At 37.8% G+C, this 22,440-nt stretch overlaps 1 protein-coding gene across 4 annotated transcripts in view; it reads left to right on the plus strand.

Annotated features, from left to right (window-relative positions):
* The window catches only part of SLC44A1 (solute carrier family 44 member 1), a 67,642-nt gene that overhangs the window by 32,449 nt on the left and 12,753 nt on the right, over positions 1–22,440 (plus strand). For all 4 annotated transcript variants that reach the window (XM_065045664.1, XM_065045667.1, XM_065045668.1 and 1 more), the window contains exons 5-12: positions 5,906–5,999; positions 10,792–10,961; positions 12,762–12,851; positions 14,824–14,951; positions 15,832–16,018; positions 18,054–18,219; positions 21,351–21,507; positions 21,753–21,836. In XM_065045664.1, the coding sequence (XP_064901736.1) occupies positions 5,906–5,999; positions 10,792–10,961; positions 12,762–12,851; positions 14,824–14,951; positions 15,832–16,018; positions 18,054–18,219; positions 21,351–21,507; positions 21,753–21,836 (1,076 nt within the window). The remainder of the gene's footprint in view (positions 1–5,905; positions 6,000–10,791; positions 10,962–12,761; positions 12,852–14,823; positions 14,952–15,831; positions 16,019–18,053; positions 18,220–21,350; positions 21,508–21,752; positions 21,837–22,440) is intronic.

Genomic DNA, 22,440 nt, shown 5'->3' on the forward strand with positions numbered 1-22,440 from the left:
TGGAAAATACTTACTTTTGCTTCAGTCCCACATGTATTTATAAAAGCAAGCTATAATTTCTCCTGCCCTCTGATGCTCACTCTTTTAAAGAAGTGATGGTATGTCTCTCTGCAACAACTAGAAGTTTGGATGTATACAATCCTTACTTCCCTTCCTTTGAAACACACACTATACTTCTGGAAGGCAGCAGTGGATAGATCTAGAGAATGAAGTTTGTTTTCTTCAGTGAGAACAAATCTGTCACATTAATCTGAGAAGTCCTGACTGCAAAGTGGTCTGCCCTGTACCTTTTTGTTCATTGCAAGGCATCAGTATTTTTCTAGGTTCTACTAGGGCCCAGAAATTTGGTTTAGGTATTAGAGTTCAGCTCTATCCTTGTTTGGCCTTCTGCTTCTATTACCACACCATTTGCAAAAGTCATAGCTGCGATGTTTAGATATGTTTGTTCAGTCCTCTGATGCTCCTGTATTAACTACTGCTTCAGACCATATTCAAATCAAAGGCTAAGAAGTAGAGTTCTTGTTTTCTCACTCATTTCCGCCTCTGATGCTAATTTGTGCAAAGATAAATGCTACTTCGTTCTTAAGTGAAGCGTCCAATGTGAACTTGTCTGCCTCTGGAATGTTTTTGTTGTTCTAAAAACCCATAGAGAAATAGGAATTTTATACAAGCCTAAACTTTATCTATTCTTAGTGCTTGTGTTCTGACTAGAGTTACTTCCTAATAGTTGTAGATGGGGTATAATTACAGTTGTCAGACCTAGCAGACAAAGAATGAAGAAAGTCTCGTCAGCATCAGTGTATTTCCTTTCATGATGACCTGAACATTTTTTCACTCAGCAAGAGTTCATGAAGAGATAGATGGTCTTGTTATTGCTCCCCATAGACACGCTTGTTCTGAGGTCATGCAGCACTGTGCTGTGTTATCAGTGGATGGTAACTTACCGCATTATGTGGAAGTTTTGCTTGGTATACTACCTTATTGTGTTTTTTGCCTGTGGAATTTGCAGCAGAATTCCCTACAGAATCATGAGCCAGTGTCTTGAGCTTCCACTTTTCTGTTCCGTATTGCTAGTCCATAATATGCTAAGATAATACACAATTATTGGTAATGTACCAAGTTGTCTCATTGCATGAAGCTTTGCACTGGTAATATGGTTCAGATTAACAGTTTAGAGCTGACAGAGTTCAAGAGAGAGATTTGGGGCAAGCTCTGGAGTGAGAAAAGTTTAAAAGTGAAGAATTTCATCGTTGTGAGAATCTGGTAGACTTGTCCTTCCTAAATACCAGTGAATTTGACCTCTGTCAATATCCAGCTGGCAATACCTCTAGCTTGTATTGTGTGGGTTGGTCAAGCATAGTAATCTATGAGTCATATATTCACAATGTTGACTATGTTTTAATCCGTGACACTCATACAACACCTGGAACCCACAAGGAATTAGCACTGGGCTGAATGTACAGAGGCCAGTAGTTGTGATTTACACAGTCTCACTCCTGCTAACATTTCTGCACATTTCTGTATCTGTGATTACCCGGAGTTTGATTGCTGTGTTAGAGGATTTATGTTACTGATGGATGAAAGATGTTGCTTGGGAAGATAAAATGCTTTAAATGGAATAAGATGCTGAGTTTTTAAACTACAATATCTGCTTCATTGTATGCTCTTTTAAAAGTCAGTTATGTCACATACATGAACGATACATGAAGACTATCAGTCAGAATAGTGAGACCACACATGGAAGTTCATATAAATTAACAAAACTGTGGTTTCTAGTCCCTCATGCCTGTGAAAAGGGGTATGTGGAGCTGCTTTGAGCCATGCCTAACTTAATCAGATCATACTACCAAGCTCCAAAGGTGTCTGTTCTGTTCCCGGTAATGAAGCTGTCCCAGGTATCTCTGCATATTTCTGTATTTTTCTGTGTAAATCCTTGACTGTGTATATGAATCCATGTTTTTAGATCTGAAAGTCCTTGTTTAAGTTCCTGCCAACAGTGTTGATAGATGGGTAGGCACTGCTCAGCAGCTCAGAACAGGATCCAGAACCCATGGTGTGCTTTCCACCACTGCCATTCAGGCAGGATTAATGTCAGTAGTTTTCTCTGTCATCTGGTCCTCTTAGCAGATGACTTAGGCAGTCTTCCATGTCTCTCACGGTAAACTTTGATATTGATGCCAATGTAGCAGGGGTTTTGTGTGTTTGTTTACAACACAGCAAATAGAGGAAGAAAATCTGTATTGGAGCACTAGTCTCTACAGGTAGTTTTATCTAACCACCTCGGTTTAGCATGGAACTTCCTATTTACTGTACTGCTGTGGAAAGCAGGGGGTTATGTCTTTTTGTTCTGTGCAGTGTGCCCTCTGAGCACACAAGACCTTTAATAATTTGCCTTCTCAGGTGGAAACAATCTTTGAAGTAAGAGGTTGAACCCCCATCTTTGTCCTGGATTTCTACAGCATCTTTACTTAATTTGGGCTAAATGCAGCTGCTTTTAGGAATACCAGAGATAATGACTATGCAGCTCTTTACTAATCCAAGTCTAGCCAAAACAGAAGGAATTCTTTTAAAGGAAATGGTGGCTTTTGTTCTCAAGGCTAGGTTAAGGTTGAAGGGGAAGTTTTTCTTTTGATGTACTTTGCTTCAGTCATGGCCCCCAAATACACCAGTGGCCGGAGCAACTCTGTTCATGGAAGAGAGACCATGGAACAGGAGGCGTGCTTTGTCTCCAAGATAATACTTTGTAGGTGAAAGCACCACATGCAGCACTGTGGGACCAGTAAACTCTGTGCTCACCAGTAGCCTGGCAACTGTTGTTCTGCATAGTTTAGAAATATTTTTCTTTAAGGTTACATGTTGGGATCTCAAATCCAATCTCTGTAGTACAGTTTGATGTCATTTGCCTAATGTTTTTTCCAGAAGAAATACATGCATTGCTGTGGGAAGCAAAAGATGTATTACTTTAATGATTATTTTACTCTGTTCTCTGAATTCTACCCATAATGTTTTTCAAACATTTATGAGTGATAGTAAGTTAAGAATGATAGTAGTGTCTTTGGTAAACTGATTTTCTCAGCAAGGTAGGTAGATGATTCAAATTCTCCTTAAAGCTTTTGCAGGCCTTGCAAACTCAGCAGCAATAATATGATTGCCTGTGCTAAGACAGTCTCTACTAACCCAGAATAACTAGTATGGGGTAGAAGGTTTGGCGAAGCATTCCATTCTTCCTGCTATCACCTCACAAAATTAAAACTTTTATTTATTGATGCACAGGGACTCTTTTGTTAAGAAATCAGTTTAAGCTTGGTGTAAAGTGACATTACTCAAGCACACGTTTGAGTTGCAAAACTCTCCTACACAGTATTAGAGAATTTAGAAAGTTTTCAAAATAGAAATATATGTTTATCAGAGTAGTAGAAATTTATTCTACCTGATTATGTAGGACAAAAGGAGAAATTAATCTTATGGGCGTTGGAACTGGTAGTTTCATTAGATGCAGGATGGTTAATGTCCCTTACATGGTAAGCTCCATGAAAATATTTTTCTGCGTGTCATGGAATCTAAAGAAAGACACTGTGTGAGGTAGACAGCAGAAGGGAAGAGATCTAAAGGAGCCCCAGGGGCAGTTCCCAGGTAAGAGATGATAATGGCAGCCAGAGTCATCTACTGCTCCGTTGCATGACAGGAGGGAACATGCCATGGGATTCCAGGGGGATGTGTCGAGGTGTCTCCAGTTTCCTCCAGCGTCAGGGGTTTGTTGGGTTACCCTGGTCTACAAGTCCTACTTGAATGGCTTGTGTCCTGTGTGCAGATCAGGATGTGGCATTTGGTTTTACTTGGCTTACATTTGTGATCCAAACAAAAGGTCTTCTGATACACATTTGTACAAAGAGCCTTGAACCTCCTTGCCTGGCCATAGCAGAGCCTACTCTTTTTGCTCTTCTGCCTGAGCTGCTGAAGTCACGAGGAACCAGAGATCAGCTGTGTCCCTTAGGCTTATTTAGATGTGGGGTCCTCTACCTAAAATACTTAAACTGTGGTTCAACACTGGTAGTGTTGAATGGCAAAATTACCAAGCTGGGACTGAACATTCAGTGTTATCAATCTGTATACAGTTCTCCACTTACAGCCCTTCCCACTTCTTCCTATAGAACTTCTTGTTCTTGTCATAGAGCCATAGAATAGAATCATTTAGGTTGTAAAAGACCTTAAAGATCTTAAGAGTCAAACCGTTAACCTAACACTGCCAAGTCCACCTCTAAACTGTGTCCCTAAGAACCTAATTTACCTGTCTTTTAAACACCTCCAGGAATGCTGTCTCAACAATTTCCCTGAGCGGCCTGTCCCAATGCCTGACAACCCTTTCCATGAAGACTTTTTTCCTAATACCCAATCTAAACCTCCCCTGGTGCAACTTGAAGCTATTTCCTCTTGCCCTATCACTTGTTACTTGGGAGAAGAGACCAACACCCTCCATGCTACAACCTCCTGTCAGGTATTTGTAGACAGCGATAAGGTCTCTCCTCAGACTCCTTTTCTCCAGGCTAAACAGCCCCAGTTCCCTCAACCGCTCCTCATCAGACTTGTGCTCCAGACCCGTCACCAGTTTCATTGCCCTCTTCTGAACTCTCTCCAGCACCTCAATGTCTTTCCTGTAGTGAGGGGCCCAAAACTAAACACAGGATTCAAGGTGGGGCCTCACCAGCGCTGAATGCAGTGGCATGATCACTCCTCCAGTCCCTGCTGGCCACACCATTCCTGATACAAGCCAGGATGCTGTTGGCCTTCTTGGCCACCTGGGCACACTGCTGGCTCATGTTCAGCTGGCTTTTGGCTATGTGTATAATTTAGCTTTTGGTCTGTATCCAAAGCTAAATAAAATAAATGTAAATATCTGCAGTCTTATTTTTCCTTCTGCTTTTAACTGCCTGGGATAGCCTGCTCAGCTGCTGTCTTGCCTTCTCTTTCAGTCTGTAAATAGAAGTTGTCTATTCACAGAGGTAGTAGCAATGTGGCAATGGTAAACAAGATTTCTGCAAATAATACTCTGCAATTTTTACAAATAATACTCTGTTTGTTGTCATGCAGACCAAGATAAAGCTATTTGTAAAAAGTCTTGGTTTAATTTGGGTAAAAGTGTATGTATTATCCAGATCCAGTTTGTTGCTACAAAGTGTTCTGGATATGAGATTTCTGTAATGGAAAGTATTGAATATTTGTAGGGATGATAAAAATGTCCTTAGTTTATAATGTTAGAAAAAAGGAAAGTAAAGGTGATGTATCCAGACCAACTTGATCTTTATTGTGCTATACCAGTTTGTTTATGGAGACAGTTCAGCTTCTGTAAAAGTTTTGGACACCTAATGCAGAGCTTGTGTTATTTTTCAGCCATCTTTCTAACCAACAGTTCAGTTCCTTTCTTCCTCTCCCTGAAGTCTATAGATCAGCTATACTTCGAAAACACACACAAAAAAATCCAAAACAACAACAAAACCACAAACACTCGAGTGTTTTCATTCTATAATGAATGTTGTCTTATGCAATATTCATGCACTAAAAATGGTCAAGAAAAAGCATGGTGGAGTAGCAAGGGGTGGTGTCTTCAAAGCGCTTTGTTTTCTTCTCTTTTACACTGTGTTGTGAATTAATTATCTTTTTCCACTTGAATACAAAAATGTTGGAAGACCCAAAGCTAGATAGAGTGTCATTCTGTTACACTGAAGCCTGTGTTGAGCTTGATTCACTGTTCCATTACAGAAGGAACTGTAGCATAACTTCATGGTAATAACACCAAGGAGCTGTAGAATCAGGACCTATTATCAGTTTTAATACCATTTGCAAAGAATAGGAATATTTGATTTTAATTTTTTTCTCATCTTTTTTTTTTTTTTTATTCTCTCAACAGGATCCACTCTGTGTAGCTATGAACTACAGCCATCAGAATACACTACAGACCCAAGGGCCGCCAAATTATGTCCTAAATATCCTGTTCCAGAGAGGTAATATTAGCATCTTGTCTGATTGGGGGTGCAAGGAGCAGAGATTTGTTTTGCTCCTGACAGTTCTTTAGAAAATATGCAGTACAGATTTATTCTGTCTTACAGACAGATATTTTAGTGTATTATTGCGACAAGTTTTTAAAGGATTGTGAAAGCAGCTCTTAAAGAAAATCCCAATCTATCTGTGCATGTTGTTATTGAGAGTATTGAGCTGTTATCTTCAAATTCTCTTCTGTCTCACATTAGTGACACTGTGATGAGGATCAGCTGTTTTACTGCCTTTCACCATATAGCCAACTGTCTGTCAGTAGTGTAGATCAGCGACAATTATAGAGCACTCTGGATCTTTGGGAGGAAAAAGGATTTATTGACATGCAGCTCTCTGCAGTGTTCACTTCTTAAACTTTGTCTCAGCCAGTCGAATTTAGCAAATTGCTTCACTTTTTATTCTTTCAGTCCCGAAATCACTAATAAGATCGTAGTCAAGTACCAAAAAGAGGGATGTATAGTCATAGAATGGTTTGGGTTGGAAGGGACATTCAGAGGTCATCTAGTCCAACCCCCAGCAATGAGCAGGGATATCTTCAACCAGATCTGGTGGCTCAGAGCCCCATCCAGCCTGGCCTGGAATGTCTCCAGGGATGAGGCATCTACCACCTCTCTGGGCAACCTGGGCCAGTGTTTCAACATCCTCATTGTAAAAATGTTCTTCCTCATGTCCAGCCTGAATCTCCCCTCCCTTAGTTTAAACCTATTGCCCCTTGTTCTCTTTCAGCAGGTCCTTCTAAAAGTCTGTCCCCATCTTTCTTATAGCCCCCTTTTAGGCACTGAAAGGCCACAGTAATGTCTCCCTGGAGCCTTCTCTTCTCCAGGCTGAACAACCCCAACTCTCTCAGCCTGTCCTTACAGGAGAGGTGTTCCAGCCCTCTAATTATTTTTGTGGTCTCCTCTGGACCCTTTGCATCAGGTCCATGTCTTTCCTGTACTGAGGGCTCCGGAGCTGGATGCAGGACTCCAGGTGGGGTCTCACCCGAGTAGAGTATTTTTTAAACATCTTGATTTAAGTTTTTTTGTTTGTTTATTTAAAAGAATATATTAGACTGCTTTTTGTGAAGTAGAATAGAAAAGTTCATAGCTCCAGAAACTCTGCTAGCTGTGCTGGCTGGAACTGTGGAGATGAGTGTTGCTGAGAAAAGAAGTAATCTCATCTGTTTGCTGTTTTGCACACCCTTCTGTGAGTAATTCCACTCACTCAAGAAGAATCATGTGTTTTCTCAAAGTTTATCTTCTCAAACATATTCAGTAGTGGGTTGTAACTGCAGAGCTTTTTCCTATGCACAGTTTTCAGTTATGATTTTATTAAATGTTATAATTTTGTCTGTTCTAGAAACTCTGATTTTAAGTCTCTCTTGTCTGTATCATAGCCTCTCCAGTGAATAATTTTTTGTATTGTAGTGAAAATAAGTAGCAGCTGGAATATTAACTTTTTTCTTTTTTATTTTTTCCCCACAGCAAATTAATGTTCCATGGCACTAACCAGCTGTTACAGCTGTAATACAAAAACAAATGAAATCTTACACTGACTTTTCTCACTATGTGTTCCTATGTCATTCAGTCTGAACAAACATAGCATAATAAGAAAAGAGAGGATAGAACAGTGTGTCAGAGCTCTAATGACACTACGTAAATTCCTCACAAAAACTACCTCGAATTAATTTTTTAAAGCTATTGTGTACGTGGAATATTTCCCCTTTTTTATTTGGTATGAATAAAATGTACAATATGCTGGAATAATTTGAGATTGAAAAGTCTGAACTTAATGCCCCAGGGCACAAAAGTCCAATATTGAATCTGTAAACCACTCTGTTTTTCAGATTAGTGTAGTTAAATTATTTGAGTTAAATTAGTGTAATATGGAGGGGAAATAGAATCCTGTGGAGACAAGCAAATGAAAAACCAACAGTCTGTAGGCTGAAGCATTCAGGGAGAACTTACCTAACACTCGTGTTTTCAGACTTGATCTGTCAGAGGTATGGACCATCATCTGATTCTCATTAGGTCCATGGGATGGACGTAGTGTGTGCTGTGAGGACTGTCCCTTGATGTTTTCTATTTGATGACCGTCCTTCTTCATGCTGTTCACTTGAGGCTCTACCTCTCAATGGAATCTGATCTTCCAGCGCAAAGCATTGTGGCCAGCTTTGACAGCTGTACAGTCTAGCAGTGCAGCCAGTGATAATGTTTCTTCCGGAAACTGTGCCTAGCGTATCTCAGCCTCAGCAGAGCATGACTTTGCTCTTTAGAGGACTCTAGAGAAAAAACAATCCAGCTTTTCCCTGCAGCATCTTATCTATCAACCAGCTGAGCTGCAGCAAGGGGCTTCCCTGTAGAGGTTATGAAGAACACCTAGCAGTGACATTCCAACCAGGCTCCCCACACACAGGTTGCTGTAAATGCCCGGATGTAGTAATGAGAGGAGAACGCTCTCTTCTGAAATCTAGTACATGAACAATCAAATGGTTCTTTTAACTTCATTTGAATATTGCTTTAAAGATACAGTTTTCAACACTGTCATCTGCTGGCTTTACTCTTGTCCATGATTAAGCATCGTATTGTTATTCTCAGAAACTTGTAATTCCATTTCAGTATCTAATATACCAAGTTAAAATCAAGAGCCCATTTAAAATAGCACAGGTCATGGAGAATAGATCTATTATTGTAGTTTTTATTAAGCAAGACACTTACGTTGCCTGTTCATTCAGTCAGAACCACTGAAACAGCAGCAGATCTCAAAAGGTGAATTCTCAGGAGTCCCACTTATTTAAGAAAGCCTGTAGGAACTACTAACCTATTTTTAAAAAAATCATGACAAAGTTTGAAATTAATTATTGCACATGAAAGTAAGTAACTTAGAATGTATAGGGAAATTGCTATAGCTTAAGGGGCATTAGATGACTAATATAAACTGGTACTCAAAAAGCATCTGTTGGGAAGTATGTTCGAACAGTATTTTCATCCCATTAGTTCCCCATTTCAAAATGGATAGTTTTGTATTTGGATGTAGGAAGGAGGGTCCTTTGCCTACTCCAAGCTCAAAATTTGAGTTTCATTACTGATATTGGCGACTTCTAAATGCTCTGGGTTTTCTGCAAAGCTGGAGCAGTTGACCATTAAATAAACCTCTCCAATTTCCGTCATTTCCAGTGTTACTGCAGATAATGAACTGCATTATGCATTGTATTCAGGAAGAGGCTATGTCATAAGAGACTGAGATGATACATGCGCCATCTTTTAAATAGGGCAGCCATCATAATGGGTTTAATTTGGTTTTTAACAGCTATGACTAGGTCAAAATTACTTTGCTGTGCTTAACTGCTGTCTTCATCAGTACCCAAAAGTAGACCATCAATATGAGCCATCTCCAAATGCATTTACATACTCAGCACCATAAATTTGAAACGATATTTTGCAATCATCAGTTACTTCAGACAAAAAACTAGGGTCTACGAAGTACCAAGGTATGGCATGTGATCATAGTTTCTGCCGAATTCTGTACAGAATAATTACATTCTCATGATATATATCACGTGATCATTTTTTCACCCCTAAAAGAATGTGTATAAGGGATGCACCTGAGACAGCTGTTTTACTCACTACATGTTTAAAATGACACGATTTTGTACTGGCCTGGGCTTAACAAATGGTTATTGAGTCCAGAAAATTGCTGGTTTATAGGTCACTGCTGAAATAGGGAAGCTACAAAAGATAATGTGCGTTGCTGCTATAATCCACTGAAATCTTAAGTAAGGAAGATTGGGCAGCATGACACAAATATGGAGGTTAGAAGAAAAGACTGACTTAATACAAAAGACTTCTTTCATTGGTTTCAGTTACAGGAAGTAACATGCAATTCATGGAACATGTGTCTTAAGTGCAATTGGGAAGATCAAAAGGTGTAATAGGTCACTTTGAGATCTGATATAGTTATGAGCAAGGCAACTACTTAATGGAAAACATTTGGAAAACAAAATTACCTACCTTTAAGTGAAGTTTTTGCTCTGTTGTATCTTCCTCTAATGGACATAACAGTTTCTGTTGAGCATCCAGCAAAGTTTAGTGCATAACATCAGTGTTTTTGGGGAGGTTGCTTCCAAAACAGTTCAGGAGTAATGAAATAATAGAGTCATTTTCGCAGGTTTTGCAAAGAATATTGTGCCTGATTTTAACAAAGCTAGTGAAAGTAGACTATGTGATTGTAATATTCAATACTAGAGAAGGTTTAGTATGGATAAAAAACTAAGAAGAGATACATTGGTTTTGCTTGGCAGCATTTATACGTGCTGATGTCTTAGCATAAATTGTAAGCTTGCAAGAAGAGTACTGTCATTCTGGGGTATCTTTTGCTGCAAATATGGGCCAGTATTCTGTTCTAACATGAGTGAAAGGCATTGCTTCAGCTGCTGGTTCACCACCTGACACTTCAATGAGAGATGCTCAGTGGAAATAGGAACATGTATTTTCTGAGACTTGCTGTTTAAGGGTGGGAGTGTAATAATTTCCTATTGGACTGTGCACTTCAACCCCACAGGGTTACTTGTAAGAACTGTATCACTTCCCATTATGATCATCCTCATTCCAGCAGCACTTGTGCATTCAACACGTGGTTTCTGGTTATGATGTTATGAGGGTGGAATGATTGCATCTATTCACATTTCATTTGTTTGTTGATGTGGCATTTATATTAAGTAGGAGTAATTTTTTTTTTCTGATTTTTTTTTTCTTGTGTCACCAGTGCACCTATTCCATTCTTCCATCGCTGTGCTCCTGTGAACATTTCCTGCTATGCCAAGTTTGCAGAGGCCCTGATCACCTTTGTCAGTGACAGTAGTGTCTTACACAGGCTGATTAGTGGAGTTATGACCAGCAAAGAGATTATAATGGGACTTTGCTTGTTATCACTAGGTAATTTTTTTTCTCATTACTAGCTATTTCTTAGTACTGCATTAGGAGATTGTTAACACCCTCTAACCACAATATGAGCAAAATCCATGTACGATAGCAAAGAGCCCTTAGAAAATGGTCCAGAATGCTTTTTTAAAATTTTATTTTACAGCTGGATAATATATTCAGAAGCAATATACATATTAATTCCTGTTTTTTCTCCTCCTCCACTGATTATGAGATAGATGATGTGTGGCTGTTGATGAGCCAGCATTAGTTTTGGTATAATTAACAGACCATCCCCATTCTCCTGATTTTTATTATAATATTCTCCTTTCCCATTTGTAATATTAATTTTTTGCCAACCCAAGTCCAAATAAACCCTTTCCAAATAAAAAGGACAGGGTGAGAAATGCACAATAGCACCCTTTTCTAGAATGTAGGGCATTTAGTTTGTTTCAATTCACATAATTGTGCAGGCAAAACCAGAAACTTAGGTGCCCATTTGCTGTATTGTATGCTGCCCCCTTCTTCCACTTAAACTTCAGGCCTTTGAAAATCTCAGCCTATCTAAAGAGTTGGAAATTCCCAGCAGTACAGAGGTGCTGAATAATTTCTACAGTTATGTCTCTGGCCTATAGACACATTGCACTAGACTGAAGTGCTGTTTTAACAAAGTCTTCTGAATGAAGGTGGAATGCTACTTACCCACGTAAATTACTTTCCTAATGAATCTATTTTATTTTTACAAACTATAACATCTGAAATCCTAAAATAGGAGGCTCTAGATACCAGCCAAGTGTATGAGGAGTGTGGGTTTAGAAAGAAACACTGTGAATCTGTACTAGATAAAGAGGTCCTTTGTTTTCAGTTGGCCATTGTGTTTTTTTTTATTTTTTTAAGAGGATGCTTAAAAAAAAAAAAATTAGTATATTTTCAACTGTAACTGAAAGCCTGTTTATTTTTGACAGTTGCAGTGTTTGATAATAATGGTAGAAAGACTGTTCTGAATCTGAAAGCTAGTGGCTGATTAGCAGTGCTACTGTTCAGTTAGAGTCAGAAGTTAGTACAGAGTTTTACAGACAGTCAATTTAAAAGTATTTTTCATATGTTCATAGTTAAAGACCATTTCTTTACTTTTAAACAATGGGTAAGATTGTATGATTCAGAAAGGCAGGTTCCAGTGTCTTTCATGTAACTGCTGCACACAACTACATATATGCAAAAATATGCGTGTGCACTTAGAGACACCACTTACTAAATCTCAGTTGGCTGAGATCGTATCTATCTTTTAACATGCAGCTCCTGAATGGCAGTGTAACTATAAGAACAAAGCTTGCTAAAGAACTCATTTTGAATGTTGAAAATTGAGTAGTAATTTTTTTATTTTTTATTGGCACGACATTTTGGAATACACAGCTGTCACATTATCTGCACTTGTTTGACAAGTGTATCTGAGTGCAAATTCTGCTCTAGTCCTCAGTAGGTGTGCTTATGTTACCAGACTCGGAGTACAATCATGTCTTGCTGTCTGTTTTGTCATTGTCTAAATACATGTCTGTCTGTATGTATGCATTATGTCTTGTATTTAATGTACCATTTAAATGTATTTACGTTCACTTTGTTTTAATCAACAGTATCAAAGCAGAAGTTGTAGAGGTGCCTAATTTCCTTCACTGTCTGTGCAGCAAGTTTGTAAGCCTCAGAAAATAAATCTGTCTAAAAATTCTGTTGGAATGCAGTTATCTTAGTGCAGTGGGAGAATTAGGAAGACTATTTCTACTTGAAATAATTGCTCTACTTATTTTGTCTCTTTTGCAGTGTTGTCCATGATTTTGATGGTTATAATCAGGTACATTTCAAGAGTACTTGTCTGGATTTTAACAATTCTTGTCATTCTGGGATCACTCGGTAAGTCTTGTTTGTCTCCCAGGTTCTGAGTGCCCAGTTCTTGTCTTTGTTCTGTGTCCTCAGATCAGCTGCCTCCTGCACAGATCTTAGACCATGCATTTCCATTCAGCTTTCCTTTGAGTCCTTTGCAAGACAGGTGTCAAGAATACCACCTTTGTAATTGCAGTCCTCTCCCAGATAATACATTGCTCCTTAGAGATTTGCTGCACACCATTACTTGGCTGTCACGCTTCCTGTCATTTTATCTCACTACAGCCCACATAAGCAATATGGGGTATTCCTCACAGGACTTGTAGCACATTCCCCAAAAGTTGCCTGCTTTTTAACCTGCTTTCCAAACATGTCAGCAAGGCAGCTAGTCTGGGTATGTCTGGCATACCCACCTGCTGGGTGTATCAAGCATGCAAGAATCAAAGGGCAACTGTTTATGCAGCCTCTGGGGACCTTAGGATGTAGATGTGTTCATACAACCCTGACATGTTCCTCAGCCCCTTCAGTCCTCTGAATAGCTCTGTAGATGTATCTAAGATCTCTTCTTGAGAAGAGGAAGCACAGGTGCTTTTCTGAGTATTTCTAATCAAATCCTTGTATTTCCACTTGACTCAGAAAGTCCTGCATAACTTAGATTGTCTATGAAATGCAACCAGCCATGCTATCTTTGGAATGCCCAGAGATTGTTGCATCCAAAATTAGTTAACTTGCATGAAAATAGCTTTGTTTTATCACATTAACTTTTGCATTCGTAAAACTAAAGTTTTGTGTTATTGATACTCAGTAACTAAGCCAAAATGTATGGGCAGGTGACTGTAGAGAAGGAGGAAAAATAGAGTGATCAAATTAGGAAGCACTAGCAACTTAATTCCTGCAATTCCTGACCTCAAGGGGTGGAAGAAAAATCAGCAGACCATCTACGTTCTTTCAGGATCACTTGTTTTTTCTGATTACTGGTCTCAGGATCTGTGATCATAGAAGAGGAAAAAAAAAAATGTGTTTTTTTTTCATTTCTATTCTCTTTAGAAGCTGAGCAACTATGTTGAGTGAGAGAATTGAATGACTTATTTTATTGCCATCTGTTATTATGTTCTAAAAATACCGCATCCATTACACAGACTGAATAAGAACATGTCATTTGTGATACATGCTGTGTATTCTGTATTTGCTTTTTGTTTGAGAGATGCCAAAAGAGCATCCTCCATTTTAGACCTGAATGGAGTACCTTCAACAAAGACTTGTGATCTCTAGATAAGCTTGTGCAGCTGATTCAGAAATAACAACAGAACAGAGGAGGGTACCCAAAAGAGGAAAAAAAATGTATCAGAGGGGAAAGGTTATCTCCGTAAGGGGCTGGAGTCCTGTATTTAAGAAAAGTTGCACCTGAGAAAGGTAGCTAGAATAGGACAATGGTATTCACAGATCACAGATTCACAGATTCACAGAATCACAAAATCACAGAATGTTAGGCTTTGGAAGGGACCTCAAAAGATCATCTGGTCCAATCCTCCTGCCGGAGCAGGAACAACTAGATGAGGTTACACAGGAAGGTGTCCAGGCAGGTTTTGAATGTCTCCAGGGTAGGAGACTCCACAACCCCCCCGGGCAGCCTGTTCCATAATGCTAGGATTTTGTGACAAAGGTTGGAAGAAACTACCTCACATTATATATCACTAGTCCTTTCATGAATTTCACCCTAAAACACAGAGTCAAAGAGCTGCAAGTCTCTTAAGGGGTCATAGTGGGGTGAGACTGTGGAAAGAGTAAATCGACTTGAGAAAAGGGCAACAGAGGAGAGCTACGCACTTCTGCCTTCTCAGAAGTTCCTGTTGGGTTAAGCCTCAGTGCCCCTGAGTATTCTGTACTAGATTAGATGTAAAAAGAAGAAACTCTTTAGTTTCTGTGTTGCTAGGTAATATGACTGAGTCACATAGAAGGAGCATCTCTCATTTATCCTTTTTATTTTTTCTCTAAAACATAGGTGGTACAGGAGTCCTGTGGTGGCTCTATGCTAAGCAACGAATATCTGCCAGTACTGTTGAGACTCAAATAGCCAAAGACAATCTTCAGGCTCTCCTGATTTATGCCATTTCAGCTACAGTCTTCACGGTATGCTTTGCTAATGACAGTGTTATTTTTTTGCTCTGTCATCCTGGTGGTCTCTATTTTTTTTAAATCACGTGAAAAGTTTATATTACACACATTTTTGAAGAGTTTTATTTCTATGTTGCAGTGATTTTTGCTGTGTATGTATTTCCAGGCATTGTTCCCTAATATCTGATTTTTGAGTCAGGAGAGAGTTCCTAACCCTGCAGCTGCTCTTGTCTGCTGTAAAATGTCCACAGGGACTTCCAAGAATAGGTACAAGATTGGTCTCCCAATCCAGTTTCACTTAGGAGATTTTTATTAGGTTCCCAGTTCAAAGGTACTTAGTCATTTCAGTTTATTTGAAAGTCCTTAGACCATTCCTGCTTCTAAAATTGGTTGTTCCCAAACTTTTTCCATTTACAGAAGTATTATTGTTAACTGAAACACTAACACTGACTACTAAACAAATTTATCTTCTTCAGGCCTTTCTGTTTGTTTCAGAGTCACTGACTTTACTACTATATATTGACAATGTTGGACTAACATATATGACAAAACTATCACACCATGCTCAATTACAAATTTTAAATTGTATTATTTGTTAAATTTTGCTGATTTCACTGGTTTTAAAAATATAATTGAGAATAGATTCTGGTCTAATCTTGTCAGCCTGAGGCTGATGATGATTCCAAATCTATAATTGTGAGATTGGAATTCTCCAAGTGTATTATTTTGAAAGTAATATATCACTAGAATAAGCTGATAGTGGTTTTATGTTTTGGTCTTGTGATCTTAACAGATAAAGCATGTGCTAATTTGCTGTGCCTGAGTATCTTAGCTGTGCAAAATGGTAGCATGCTTATTTTTGAATTTTCTATGATTTGGAAACTTGTTCCTCTAGGTTATCTTGTTCCTGATAATGTTAATTATGCGCAAACGAGTAGCTCTCACCATTGCCTTGTTCCATGTGGCCGGCAAGGTCTTCATTCACCTGCCACTGCTAGTCTTCCAGCCATTTTGGACATTCTTTGTGCTTATCCTCTTCTGGACATACTGGATCACAGTCCTGCTTTTCCTTGGTACTACAGGTAAGTAGCTAGCAGGCTTATTTTAAATAAATTCCATTTCATTTTTTTTATGGTTTCAGGCAAAATTGGGAACCCTTAGGAAAAAACTAAAACAAGCAAAACACACCTCATACTGTCATATTGTGCTTCTGTTCTTGTCTGCTTCAGTGACTTCAAAACACTTGTTTCAAGAAAGTTGTTGTGCCTTTGAGTCTGCATTCCCGGTATGTTACTTTGTGCCTTAGGCCAGCTTTTTGATGTAATGCAAGTTGTCATGTTGCAAACCACAAGAATCCATAATAAGGCAGCTATCACAATTTTTCGAGTAATTCCCTCTAATTTTACACAAATGAGTTAAAACCATCCTAATCTTGCAGCTTATCTCATAAGGTATTGTATAGTAGCCAGTACTCACACAGATGAAGACATAGTCATGAAAGGGCTGTTGCACACAATTACTATCTCCCAAAATGTAAATATACTGGAACTAATTCTCAGTTGTTCACAACTTAGGTGTCCAGTATTATTCCAGCACTTTTCAGGTTTATTAGGAACATTTTTCTGCTGTTTGTACACTGTCTTCTGAGAGCAGCCAATGTATTCTCAACCTCTTCCTGCTGTGACAAGCATAAAAGATGAGAGCTTTGTTTGTGTTCAGAGTCTGACAAGAGCTTCTAGAGTTAGTTAATTCTTCTTCAGAAGAGAAACCTAGCCACTGCTTTTTAAAATGGGAGATGTTTGTGTTATTTTGGAGGAAGTTGTAGGCAACAGAAACCATCATTCATTATTAAAACCTTAGAATTCTGACATTTGTCATCTCCTGCTGATCCAAAAGTAGCAGTGTTTCAGGTCACAGAGCTATTTCAGGGTAATACAAGATAAGTATTTTTTATTTCAGAGCCCGAATTCTTAGTGAGGGATGGAGGTAATAGAATTCACGTGTTCTTGTTCTCTTTACTGCTGAAGTTTTTAGTTTTCGTTATGTGCTGTGCTATGTGCAGAAAATGTTTGCCTCTGAAAGTTCACTTGGTGAGTTAAAGACTGCTACACAGGGACTAAATTTGTAGCAGAATTTAGGCTGATATTATGTCTTACTGACAGAGCTTTTCTATTGGCCTTGCTTCTGCAAAGACTAGTTTATGCTTTTAGCTCTGTATGCAGTCACTATCTTCACTGATATCAGTTAAGAAAAATCTTGGTGCAGTACAACCAGGCCTTATCAATCCAAATGAGGAGAACTGGAAAGGTGTACATTATCTGTGTATGAGAAGAAGCCTACACTTATAAAGAGCTTGTTCACTAAAACCAAAATTATTTCAATAGTTTAGTTTATTCACAAGAAAATACTGATTTTTTATGTAAGTACAAAAACATAGCTAAGAAGGTAGAGAAGGCATGGTCAGTGCTAAGTCAAAACAGTGGTTTTCAAGGTAAGCATTTTTATACATGTGATGTTACTTTCAGTATGTTTCTGAATTCCAACAGCTGTTCACATAGCTGTTGTAGAAGATGAAACACCTCACAGTGGGTCAATACGTTGAAATAGAGCTTAAGATAAGAGGGTTCTGACATGTGCTGTCAGTTTCAATACATGATATCACTATTCAGACTAGACAAAGAGTCAATGAATTTTTGAATGTATGAAATCATATGTTTAGAATCTCTGAAGTTGCTCCTTATATCCGTAAATACCTTCAAGCAACAATTATTGTTGAAATACGTGCACAAACACCAGAAGGGAAACAGAAGTGGTTGTTGTTGTTGACGTGTAGAGGTAGGGCGCTATGAAGTTCAATATTGATTCTCACTGTATTAATGATATCAACAGAGCAGCAGACTGAAATTAAGAATAATTGAAGCATGCTTCTATTATACTGATTGTCTCAAAAGCTGTATGTTTCTTATGAACAGTCTTCCTAAACATGACATTTAGAATTGTCAGTAGAAGCTAGAGGGGTTTTGCTGTGGACAGTTATGAGCTGTTAATATCGTATGCTTCCTTCTTTCTGAGTTGATGTAAGCACTGTTTCCCTTTTTGACCCTCATTTATTTCTAGGTAGTCCTGTCCCAAATGAAGAAGGATTTGTTGAATTTCGGATGGTAGGTCCTTTGAAATACATGTGGTGGTACCATGTAGTGGGACTCATCTGGATCAGCGAGTTTATTCTAGGCTGTCAGCAGATGACAGTAGCAGGGGCTGTTGTGACATACTATTTTACAAGGTAAGGACAACTTCAACAGCTTTACAACAGCTTTACTGTAAGTGGCCTAGAAATGGAATTAGTGGAAATAATGAGAGACAGAGCTTTTGGGGAGAATACTTGCTTCCGTCCTCAGAGCTGGAGAGTGTAAAGTGCTAATATAATCTGTTTTGCTGGTTATATATGGTGTTCTTGATATTTAGGACTTGAAATCTTGTTTGCCTTGTAACTTGCGCGCATTGTTCAGACATGGATGGTTGTTTACAAAGCAGAATGCAACTGGAAGGTCATCTGTGGTGCTAATAATTAATGCTGACAAGCTCAGTAGGGATTAAAAAATTGAAAGCAATTGATTAGCAGAAATTGATTGCAGAACAATTGATTGATAGCAGAACAATGCATTTTATATTATTTACAGTGCTTCATTTATCTTTCTTACACAAGATTACTTAAGGTCTTATTAGATTCATCGTTTACATAACAGATTCTTACAAGATTGTGTACAAATAAAAAGTGATACAAAATATATGTGCATTAAAGCTTCATATTTCATTGCTATATTTGTGTACTAAATTGTGTATCATGGCATACGTTATGCTGGCTATTCTGCATTTATATGCTAGCTGTTGAAGAAGGCAATATTAATTATTAAACAATGGCTTTACCAACCTTCACACACAAGAATTTTGCTTCACAGAAGTAAGAAACTGATTTCTCACAGCCCCAAGCCTGGGAGTATTCAAGAAGAGACCAGACAACACCCTCAGACATGTGGTGTGAACTGTGGATTTGTCCTGTGCAGGGACAGGAGTTGGACTTGGTGGTCCTTGTGAGTCCCTTCCAACTCACAACATTCTACAATTTCAGAATTGCAAAACTAGCTTTGGGGATTTAGTCTCTGGTATTTGAAAACTTTCCTGAAATTAAGATTGTTCAAATTTACCTGAAGTAAATGAAAACTCATGTTCTTATTTTAGCCATTTAGGTCCCCTTTTTTTCAGGAAAAAAAAAAAAAAAAGTGGTAGCACATGCTTGTTAGTATTTTGTGAGAACACTTGAGTGTTCTGAAGTATTATATTTTGGTATGTAGAGCAGAGCTATGGCAATATTTTCGGTAAGGAAAAGAAGCAAGTACACTAATACCTGTTTTATAAAAGTATAGTTTCATGAAGCTTCTCCACATGTTGACCTAGATCTAGTAGTTCAGGATACCTTTCTTAAAACAAACAACCAAACATACAAAAAACAACAACAAAAAATAATAAAAAAAAACACATACAAAAACCCCATGAACAAAAACCAAACAAACCAAAACACTAAACCCCAAACCCTCCACGTAATTGTTCAGGAACTTGATAAGTAATTTTGTTCATGTTGTTCAGCCAGTGTTTTTTGGTCTGTGTTTTTAGACTTTCATACGAAGAACATTGTATATAAAAATCTCTAGTGGTATCCAGCAACCTCATTCTATTTTTCCCATGTGCTCTTAAGAGTCTATTCTTTAAAAAAACTAGTTTTTAAATAATGTATTCAAATAGTTTTCAAGTGTCTGATTCAGATTTTTAATTTTTAATTGGTTTGTATCTTTAATTGAGACTGTTATATGAATTACATTCAGCCTTATCTGCCCTAGTCTTTAAAACAATATCAAAGGCAAGGAATTAATTTACTGTGCTGACAGAAATTCTGTTGTTTCATTAATGATGGAGTTCTCCAGTATACGAATGAAATACATCTATGAAGTTATTACAGGATGTTACAGGGATGTAATCTTGTGAATAATTAAACTAGATTGAATAAAGAACCAGGAAAAAAACAGAGGAGAGAGTATGACTTTGCATTGAAATAGATAGCTTAGCAATATGTATGCTTCATCTATAAGTTGATGTATTTTCTGTCACCTGAGGGTGAATGACTTTTCTTTTAACTGTACCCTATAATTCTGTAATAGGACTTTTATTATAAGTTAGTAAATACCCATTTCTCACTACTGTTATCTTTTTTTTTTTTTTTTTTTTTTTTCATTTTAAGGTACTATTCTAATCTGAAATGTGACTTAGTAAGAAAGGAAAGGGCATTAATTTGTACTTCCCTATTATTTTGCATATTAGCAGCTTTCCACAGGAAATGAGATGAAGTCGATATAGGTTCACTATTCATTCACCTTAGGCAGATGGATTCCTTTCAACTCAGGCAGTAAGAGACCTCAAGGTGTTCTGCACTATGGATTCTGCCCTCAGTTATATTTACCTCAAAAGGAGGAAGTGGTTGGATTACCTGTGTCTACAGCTCAGATCATTTATGTGCCTGTGCCCAAAGGGGAATAGTGTTTGGCTTCCACCACCTCAGCTCTCAAACTTAATTGGAAAAAAATGCAGGGTAAACCTATTATTAATATCTCAGGATTAAATTATGCAGATGCTAGTTTCATCGAATGAAGACTTTACTTTTTGAATGAAACTCGTGTGAAGGTAACTTTCTCTCAAGCTGGGGGGATAGTTTATGTTTGGAATGTTAGCACTTGTTCCTTTAATATGCTTATTATTATGTTCATATCTCTAATAAAGAAGACAAGCCATTTAAAAAATGTTGAATAGAGCTTTTGTTTTGGAGAGAAATAAAGTGTCTACCTTGGTAAGAAATAGAAATAAATACTTAAAGAGAGAATTGCTTCAAAACTGTGAAAGTGAGTGTTTGTCTGAGATATATATATATATATATGTATTTATGTCAGAGATATGTCTGAGAGATGAAAATATTCTAGCCATATTGCAATAAAATAGCTTGTTTTAAGGCTTGATACTTTGTTCCTTGATGATATAATAGCTAAATCAGAGAGGCAAAACATCTGACAAAATAATTTACCTAATAAATAAAAACACTAGCATTGTTTCTGAGTTTTTTTGAATGTTTTGTACGGCACACCATTAAATGCCCTTGTGAAATACTCATTCCTTGTCCTATTCCTTTTACTGTATTAGAGCCAAAACTGTGACTTGCACATAGACAGTCAGCATGGAGTGAAAAATATTCCCTGAAAGCTAGTACAAGGATAATACATTCCTTTTGCACATTTTTAATTGAGAATTTGTAGCACTTCTATATGATATTACATACATACTGATCATTCTACTTTATTCTCTTTTCAACAGGGAGAAAAGGAATCTGCCATTTACTCCTATTCTGGCATCTGTTAATCGCCTCGTTTGTTACCACCTAGGAACAGTAGCAAAGGGGTCTTTCATTATCACACTAGTGAAGATACCACGAATGATTCTCATGTATATTCATACGCAACTTAAAGGAAAAGTAAGAGAAATAGATTCCATTTTCTTACTGAAACTCAAGACCTGACATACATACAACTAATTTAACTTGATCTGCGCAGGAGGCTCAAGGTCTTGTTTTGAAATATTTGGTCTTTAAAGGACTGTGGGACTGAGGGAGATTACTTAAGTTACCAACTGAGTATCAGTTACTGAGACAAAGGAATATTATTTTCTTGAGATCAGTTGGTTTTATTCTATCTTTTCCCACATTTTTTGTTTTCCTAGGAAAATGCTTGTGCTCGCTGCATGCTTAAAGCCTGCATCTGCTGCCTTTGGTGTCTAGAAAAGTGCCTGACCTACTTAAATCAGGTAAGATTTTTGATTTTCAAGTTTTATGTAAAGGCTGATCCCCAGAATGCAGTCTGATGCTGACACATGTGTATTGTATTTTGGAACTGAACTTGAATAACAGTACTTGAGTCTCATCTCTATTACTGAAATTAGACTGCAAAACATATTAGTCTTTGCTTACATTGCAAAGGCAAAAAATAGCCAGTATTCGTCTTTGTGAAAACGGTATCTCAACTATTTAACCATTTGTTTAGCAGCTAGAGATGTTCCCTCTTATGTCCACTCCGTCAAGCTACATGTGAGTTTCAAAATATGTTTTCTGTGAAAAGAGAGTGAAGCTTTTCTAGGTCTAATATTTAAGGTTCACACAATTGAAAAACTATACGTAACATTGAATTGCCATCATCATCTACTAAGTGGAAAAAGAGTTGCAAGTTGTGACATTCTGGCTGGTCAAATCCCTTTGTAAAAGGGGCTTTATTGACCAGTACAGAAAGTAAAATCAGAAGAAAGCACTTAGAAAACTCAGTGTAATCCTTGAAAATTGCCCTGGCTAACCTTGAATGCAGTCTAGTGAAGTATTTAGAAATTATTTTGCTGGACTGGTATGACTCTCAAACTC

Source organism: Columba livia, chromosome Z, assembly GCF_036013475.1.
Source record: "Columba livia isolate bColLiv1 breed racing homer chromosome Z, bColLiv1.pat.W.v2, whole genome shotgun sequence".
In the NCBI taxonomy this organism is placed as follows: domain Eukaryota; kingdom Metazoa; phylum Chordata; class Aves; order Columbiformes; family Columbidae; genus Columba; species Columba livia.